Source organism: Apteryx rowi, unplaced genomic scaffold (assembly GCF_003343035.1).
Source record: "Apteryx rowi isolate R43461 unplaced genomic scaffold, aptRow1 scaffold_190, whole genome shotgun sequence".
NCBI lineage: Eukaryota > Metazoa > Chordata > Aves > Apterygiformes > Apterygidae > Apteryx > Apteryx rowi.
The window spans coordinates 158420-166696 of record NW_020448197.1 but is presented as its reverse complement, the minus strand read 5'-3'; the positions used below and the strand labels follow the sequence as shown (position 1 = coordinate 166696).

The 8277-nt window shown below is 63.9% G+C and overlaps 1 protein-coding gene across 1 annotated transcript in view; it reads right to left on the bottom strand.

The window, feature by feature from the left end:
- SLC9A1 (solute carrier family 9 member A1) overlaps positions 1-8277 on the bottom strand; it is a gene marked incomplete at its 5' end in the record, with an annotated part of 29886 nt that continues 21609 nt past the window's right edge. Inside the window, 10 exons of the mRNA XM_026062428.1 lie at positions 1-1394; positions 2136-2208; positions 2536-2637; positions 3191-3305; positions 3444-3617; positions 3999-4069; positions 4469-4558; positions 4859-5061; positions 5471-5688; positions 6386-6636. Coding sequence (XP_025918213.1) covers positions 1072-1394; positions 2136-2208; positions 2536-2637; positions 3191-3305; positions 3444-3617; positions 3999-4069; positions 4469-4558; positions 4859-5061; positions 5471-5688; positions 6386-6636 — 1620 coding nt within the window. The remainder of the gene's footprint in view (positions 1395-2135; positions 2209-2535; positions 2638-3190; positions 3306-3443; positions 3618-3998; positions 4070-4468; positions 4559-4858; positions 5062-5470; positions 5689-6385; positions 6637-8277) is intronic.

Genomic DNA, 8277 nt, shown 5'->3' with positions numbered 1-8277 from the left:
CGGGCGGGTGCGCGGGGGCCGCGACGCAGGACGCGCGCGCTCCGCGGAGGGGCTGCAAGTCACCTAAACGCCCGGCGCTCCCTCCCGGCCGAGCCGCGGGGCTCTTTCCAAGCTCGGCACCCCGGCACCCCCGGCCGTCCCCTCCGAGGGGACCCCAGGCTCTTCCCAAGCTCCTTTAGGTGACGGGTAAGAAAGAAAAAAACACATGGCGTAAAAAACGAAATACAATCATCTGCACGCCACGGCCCCGTGCACGTCGAACTCGGCGGCTGTCTTTGGTTGAGGAGCACCCGGTGCTTTTGGCATCCCCCGCACGGGGGTCACGCGGCGACCGGGGCGGCGCCGCCGGGAAGCGCAGGGAGCAGGCAGGTGTAGGGAGGGGGCCGAGCCGCGGCCCCGCTCGCCCCGCCGGGGACCCCTCGCAGCAGGGTCCCCGCAGGGCCGGGCGATCCAGGAGGGACCGAGCGGCGCGGAGGGACCGCTCGAAGCGCGGGGGCACCTGCGTCCCCCTTGCATGGCTACAGGATGCTTATTCAACAAGACCCAGCGTGAAATGCAGAGCCGGGGTAGACGCTCCCGGGCTGGAGGAGACGTTCCCGGGCTGGTCCCTGCGGGGGGACCGGCACGAGCCCGGGGTCCCTGGCAGGGTGCCGGGGTGAGGGGGTCTGTGCTCCGGTCCCGGAGCAGAGGCGGCTCCCGGCTCCGAGCGCTCTGCTCCAGAACAAGGCGAGGAGGCAGCTGAAACGCGAGCTACGGAGAGGCAAAGCGGTGCCGCAGGCAGCCTCCGAGGACGCCCCGCGCTCCCCAGGCGGACCCGTGCGTCGCCGGACGTCGCCGTCCCCTCCGCGGCCGGGGGTCCCCGGGGCTCCTTCCCCGCTCCTCAGGGCCGGCTTGCTGTCACGGCTTGCTGGGCAGAGCTGTCCTGGCAGTCCCTGCCCGTCCAGGATGGTGTCCCCTTCCCAAACCCGGTGTGTAGTGACGGAGGAACCAAAAAAGGGGGGGAAAGAAAGAAGAACGAATGAAGAAAGAGAGAATCCATACGGAGGCGAGCAAGGCTCCGCGCGCCGGCTGCTACTGCCCCTTGGGAATGAAGGGCTCCCCTTCCTCCGGCTCCGGCCGCGGCCCCGGGTCGCTCAGGCATCGCAGCATCCGCTGGTTGCTGGGGCTGTCGCTGGTCCCCGGGGTGAAGACGTCGTCGGTGCCCGGGGACGACGGCTCCTTCACCCGCATCACCAGCCCCTCCTCATCCTCCTCGGGCGAGGACGAGAGGTGGCTGGAGCCCTTGAGCTCCTCGTTCGCCAGGTCCACGGACTCGGGGGACTGCGGGGAGGCCGGGTCGATGGTGATGATGGGCAGGTTCTCCGAGTCCGGCTTGGGCTCGTAGGCCAGCGGGTCTGGGGAGGCAGAGGGGGGTCAGGCAGAGCCCGTTCCGCGGGGTGCTGGCAGTGAACAAGCTGGGTCAAGACAACCTGGGGGGCTCTGGCAGGGAAGGGGGGGGCGCAGGGCCGCCCAGCCAACGCACTGCAGATGTTTGGGGTCAGCACTCCTGGGCTCTCTCTCAAATTTCCAAGGCTGCTGGGGAACCTCTTTTTCCGACCTCCACAGCCTATYTGGAAAAGCGCCGGGTAATCCAGCCCCGGGACGGCGCCGTTTGCAAGGGCAAAGCCGCCCTCTGCCGATCAAACACCGTCTCGACAAGCGCTGGCAGCAGCGCGGAGCGCCGCGTCCCTGGTCCCCACCMAGCCGGTTAAGCCCAGACCCTCGCCTGCCTCCCGGCTAACCCTGCCGCCCCCAGAGCGGAGGGATGGACATAAAGGCCATAAGGAACCACGGACGGCAAAGCAAATCTGTGATGGAGAACCCAGGAGTCGTGGGCAGGACTTGGTGTCGGGCACTCCTGATCCTCTCCCCGGCAGTGGAGACGAGGGAAGGGCCGGGAGAGACCCGGCCAGGAAATGTGGCTGCGTGGAAGAAGCAAGCCCAGCTCCAGACTGACTTCCCTGCCGGTAGCATGGGACCGGGACAATTAGGGATGGAGGGAGGGCAGAAGAGCTGAGCACACACAGGCCAAGGAAACGCGAGTGCACAGCCAACAACGGCGGCGGCGCTCCCCCGGCAGCTCAGTCCCGCCGTACCTGAGCCTATGCGAGCCCGGGACATCGTGGGCGAATCGAGCTTGTGAGCCGGCACCGTCAGGTAATTATTAATCTGCAATCGGAGCAGAGGGAGGGCGGCATGAGGGACGGTCCGCGCCTGGGAATGGCAGGCAGGGAATCGCCCCCAGGCCAGGGGGGCGAGCGAGCAGCAGCTGCGGGATGCGGACAACTTGTGCCTGCATCCCCCCAGCCGTGCGGCAAGGACTCGCTCCCAGCCTGCCCTCGCGCCGGGGCGAGGGCCCCCCACCGCCTGGGGTCCCCTGCCACCATGTGAACCCCAGGTCTCCTCCCCGTGCAGGACGCCGATGTCCTTCCCAGGCTGGGAGCCCCGACCGCCCCCCACCTCCTCCGCAGCCCCGCTCCGGCATCCCCTCGACACCTTTTGCTCCAGCTGCCGGGCCTTCTGCCTCCGCAGGAGCATCTGGTTCCAGGCTTCCTCGTAGGGATCRGCCACCAGCGTGTGCCGGTTGTAGGACCGCAACTGGGAAAGGCCCCAAGGAAAGGAGACGGGGGTTAAAAAACTCACAGAAAGGCACAGGAAGATCACGGCACCGTTTCCCTTGGAGATGGGATGCTGCCTGGGATGAAACAGCCGCCGGCAGGCACAGCACCTCGTGCACGTTCGCCACGGGGACCACAGGACGCCCCATCCTGACTCACCTCGGAGTCACCCTGACTCACCCTCTCCCCTCGCCGTCCGGCCAGGCACCATCACCCCCCCGACCCGGCAAAGCCCTTCGAGCAGGCAGAGAGGCAAAACCCGATGCTCTCTGYGCCTGTGAGACGTGTTTGCTGCCCTCTGCGCCGAGGTGTGATGCGAGGGGGCCTGAGCTCAGCGGAGACCTCCCCGTGCCCCCCCAGAGCCCCCCGCCGCAGAGCATCGCGGCCCGAGAGCCGCAGGGAGGCTCGCTGGCCCCAGTTACAGCCAAGAGGGGAGCTGACGCCCGGGGAGAGACACAGCAGGGTTTCAATGCCGGGCAAGGGAAGGGGGCCCGCACGGCGCAGGGGCCCACCGGTGCCGTGGGACGCTTTACCCTCTGCCTGGTTTTCTGCAGGTTGTTGCGGAGGATTTTCCGGATCTCCTCCTCCTTGTCCTTGGACAGGGCTGGAAGGGCGCGCTCCACAGGGAGGGTCTTGGGCTGGATGTTCCTGCACGGACAGAKCAGAATCAGAGTCGTCGCACGATGGCTCCAGGCAGGGCTGCGGCTGCAAGCAGGGAGCATCCAGCCCGGAGCAGGGCTGGGCGCCGTTCGGAGGCACAGGGCGGGCAGAGGCTGGAGAACTCACTGCATGGAGACCGTGGAGACAGCCGAGGGGATCTTGCCTAAGCCCCCACTCTCCACCAGCTCGATCGCCTGCTTCATCTCCATCTTGTGGTAGAAAGCGATGAGCTGGGGCTCCTTGGACCGCTCCCCCGCAATCAGGCACTTCTTCACGTACTTCTTGTTGAAGCGATTCAGCCTTCCCGAGGACACAGGGGAAAGGAGAGGCAGGCGATACGTGAGACCTCCCTGTGTCCCGGCACCCTGTCCCCCTCCCCGGCATTAGCCCAGGCCACCAGGAGACCCTTCCCCYGAGCGCAGGGTCAGACCAGCTGCTCGGGCCGACAACGGATGGTCCTGAATTCCTGCAGGTCCCACAAGAGCAGCCGCCGGCAGCTCCCTCATTGCCGTGAGCAAAGGGGTGCRGCCCCGCAGCCTCATTCACCTCCGACCCAGGGCCGTGATTCCTCGGGGGGAGCGCGTGGGGCTGGGACAACCCGGAGGAACGCACTGGGGACGCTGCCAGGACGCTCCCCCATCTCACCCGCGCGGTCCCCTGTCATAAAACCTCTGCGCTCACTTGTCTTTCCAGTGGTGATGCCCGTAGTGACCGCAGATATCCTCGATCCCGGTCAGAAGGTGATCCAAGAACTGGAAGAGAAGGCCCAGGGCAGAGGKGGCTCGCAGGGCCGCCGGCCGCCCTCTCCCCGCCACGCGCCGSCCCACCGCCACGCAGGGTGACGGCACTCAAGGGGTGTGAAATCAGGGGTGTGGGTCCAGGACGGGCCTCGGGAGGGCAGCACGGTCCTACGCAGCCGGGTCGCTGCACTACCAGTCACACGGGAGCTCTGGGTCGGAGCAGGCACCAGACGACACGGACGGGGAAGAGCCCTTGCTCCGTCCCCCCTTACCTTGGCACCGACTTAGGGGCAGCTCCCGCTCTGCAAACCTGCCCGGTTACAGCGGCGGAGGTGGGCAGAAGCAGAGAGAAGAGGGCTAAGGCGGCGAAGCGAAGCGCGCGGGAAGGGCCCGCCGGGCACAGCGGGTTACCTGTGTGTGGATCTCTTCGTTGATGGAGCGTTTTGTCTCTTGCTTCTTCTTCACCGCGAGCAGGTCCACCAAGGGCCGGATGGTCATGCCCTAGGGAACGGCCGGGGYGGGTTAGACCTCTCCCCGTTGCAGAGGGTAAAGCGCACAGGCAGCAGCAGCCACCGGGCTCAGCACGGCCGAACCTCAGGGCTCTGCTTTGCTGGTGCCACCCGCCAGCGAGCCTAAAGAGCTTTGCAAACTAGAGGTGGGACAGTGACAGGGTCAAGGACAGAGGTTGGGGACATGCTCCTTGCTCTCCACATGCACGTGCTACCCACTGGATGCCCCCTTCCCATCTGTAACTGCACTGGGACCGGCACAGTGCCCTCTGGGAAGCGGCGTGCCACCAACCTGCACGAAGACGGTGAAGAAGATGACAGTGATGATGGCGGTGAGGAACATGTCCCTCATGTTGAAATGCTCATAGTCCAGGAGGTAACAGAGGGAGAAGGCAATGGCTCCCCGCAGGCCCCCGTAGGCAATGATGAACTGGTCCTTGGGCGTCAGCTTCACAATTCGGAACTTGTTGATGAACCAGGTAAGGCCCAGGACACCTGGGGGAGCAGGGCAGCAGCCTCGGGTGAGCAGATGTTGGATGACACCAGCCCCAAAGAGCCCAGCCTGCCTCCCAGGGCACTGTCATAGCCTCAGGGCCATGGGCACAGGTGGGTGCCACCCTGCATGAGCACTCCATCACCCGTCACCAGCTTCAGTCCCACAACAGAGGCCACATCTGGCTGCTCCGAAGCTGTGGGTGAGCACAAACTTGGTTTCACTCCGTTCTCCCCACAAGGCCAAGGATCAGCAAGGTCTGAGGCCCACGGAGGAGCAGTGTCCACTCAGTCAACCCCACTACCCAGCTAGGACAGGCTCCCCAGCAAGGCAGACTTGGGCTTCACGGTGTGAGAGGAGCCTAGGATCTGGACCAGCCCCAAAAGCTTCGCCACAGTGCCAGCACCTCACCTAAAACCCTCGCAATGAGGCAGAAGAGCAGCGTGCTGATGACAAAGGTCCAGTTCCAGTAGTGGTGGCCAGCCACAGTGGAGACGCCCAGGAAGATGAAGATGAGGGTCTCACTCACGCTACTCCACATCTTGAGGAAATACTTGATGGTGGTGTGGGACTTGTGGGAGATGTTGGCTTCCACATAGGGCCGCATGACCACGCCGGAGGCGATGAGCCTAGGGGCAAGGTTGGGGCACTCAGCAGCCATGGAAACAACCCCAACACTGGGCCCTGGAGCGGCATTTCAGGTTCTTGCACCAAACCCCAGGGCAGGGCAGGGCTTGCGAGACACCGGCAATTAGTCAGGGCCTCCAGGGAAGGCAACAAAAGGCTTCTCCTTCCCCATGGCAGGGTGGAAGTGAGCGCTGGAGCCAGGTAGTGGACAACCATGGCATTTTTGAGAGCTCAACAGGCCCTGCCTGCTACCATGGGCCCAAGAGAACGGGAAATAGGCAGCCAGCGCTCCAGGATCTGCGGGACAACTCAGCAGAGCTGTTTCTCTCATCTACCTTCCTGCATATCCCAAACACACCCCTGGCCCTCACTGGGCATGTGCCGACCACACTGGGGCAGCTGCAACGATGCAGTTATACTGGGGTAAATCCCCTGTCACAGCCTGCCTTGGGGACGGGAGGTCCATGGGCCTGCAGAGGAGCTGCCCTTGTGTTGTCAAACCAGCCTGGGCCCAGGGCAAGAGCCACCATCCTAGAGGCCACCGGGGTGGAGACGGCACTTACTGCAGGGCTGAGCTCTCGGGGCAAGAGGGCAAAACAGAGAGTGGCTCAGAGGATCGCAGGGAAGACACGGGGCCACTCTGCCTCCCTGCGTCCTTGGCACCCACTGAGCACCTCATCCCACCTGAGCCCAACTCACGCCATGATGCCGGAGAGGTGGAAAAGCTCGGCAGAGAGATAGGCCATGTAGCTGTAGAGGAAGACGAAGAGGGGCTCGATGACTCGGATGTGGGAGGTGAAGCGGGACGTGAAGGCAGCGATCACCCCATAAATGACGCCCACGAAGACGCCGCCCAGTGACACCACGAAGAAGCTGAGGAAGCCGAGGATGATATCGATAATGGTCACCTGTTCGAAGTTGGCAAACTCCTCAAAGAGGTGGTAGAGGACCTGGGAGGGAGAACGGAGAGAGGATTTCAACCTGCCCCACTGACAAGCAACACCCTCACCTCAGAAGAGACCTGTTCAAGGACCGACCTTGGGAGAGCAGCAGCAAAGGGACCTGTGCGGGTACCCAGCAAGGCACACGCACATCCCAGATGAGCCTTGCTGTGTGCCGCCCCTGGTAACGCTGCCCTGGGCTGTGTTTGATCAAACCTCACGCAAAAAAAGCCGGCCAGCGCCTTGCTGTGCAAGACATGGAAACCTAGAGGTTGCCAAGGAACCCAGCTCTCCATCCTCCACAGCTTGCAGGGACATGGTGCAGCTGGAAACACTGCCAGGACTGCTCTGCTGTCCAACAGCCCCAACTGCTGTCCCAGAAGGGGCTTTGGTCAAGGTCAGACCCAGCGAGAGACCATTCCTGCTTCCCAACAAGCAACTCAGGACAGATCCAGGCTGAGGACATCTGACAGCCACATGCAGAGAAAATCCAACATCTGCCCTGCTCTGCACAGCTCAGCACAGAGAACAGCCCAAATCCTTAAGCCATTTTGTAGCTAAAAGGGCAAACTCATAGGAGGAGCCCATCCTGGGCTGCATCTCCCACCTCCAACATATTTATTGGACAGATTTTAAAGGAGAAGCTGATGCAGCAGTGTCAGGAGCGGGGAATTGGTTTCAGAGCCTCCTGCAAGGACAGCAACACTTGCGAGCAGCAAGAGGGCAAGGTGCCAGCTCTCGCCAGCCAGCGCCAGTCCCTGGGAGAGGGGCAGGGACAGACATGACAGCAGAAGGCAAAAGCATTCCCCAGGGATGGGAGAGGGGACACAGACCCTGCAGAGAGCCCCTGGCCAAGAGAGGAGGAAAATGCCAGGGAAGAGTGCTGTGCTGGGACGGTGCGTTCCTCGTCACCCTTTGCAGCAAGCTGCGCAGCCGGCTCTGAAGCAGACAGATGGGATATGGGAGAAGAGCCAGGAAAAAGCAGCGGGTTAGAAGAAAATTTAGAGGTCAGCACTGCGGAGAGGAGCACGCCATGCTGTTGGCCAAGGCAGCACCTGGACACAGATGTCCCCAAAAGCTCCCCAAAGGTCCCTGCAAAGGGATTGCTCCCTGCACCCGGCCCAAAGTTGGGGGCTGCGGAGTGCCCCAGGCGGGACGCAGCCCCGCGGCTCTCCCCTCGATGTGGTTGGCCACGTCTGTCCCTCGCAAGGGGAGCAAGGAAAACYGCAGCAAGGAAAACTGCATGCGAGGGCAGGTCTGGGGAGGAGGAAGGGGCAGGAGGGAGGGCAGCGCCGGCTGCCTCGGACACCCAGCCGCGGGGCAACAGGGCCCAGGAAAGCGGATCCCCTCGGCCTCTCCCCCGCTCTCCCCACATCCCGCAGCCGGGGAGGACGAGGGAGGCAGCGAGGCATCGCGCRCGCTCAGGCTACGCCGGCAGTCAGCCTCCGCTCGCCGGCCGAGAGGCAGGAGCTGCCTGGGCTCGTGCTCGTGGTCTCCCCAAACCGCCAAGTAAAACRCTTCACCTTAAGCCACCTCTGCGGTGTTCGAAGCTGCTATATTTAGCTTGGCACCTGCAAAAGGTTGGAGGCAAGCAGAGCTACCGCAGCTCAGCTGGCAGGTGGCACCGCAGAGGGGGCAGCGGCGCAGTCT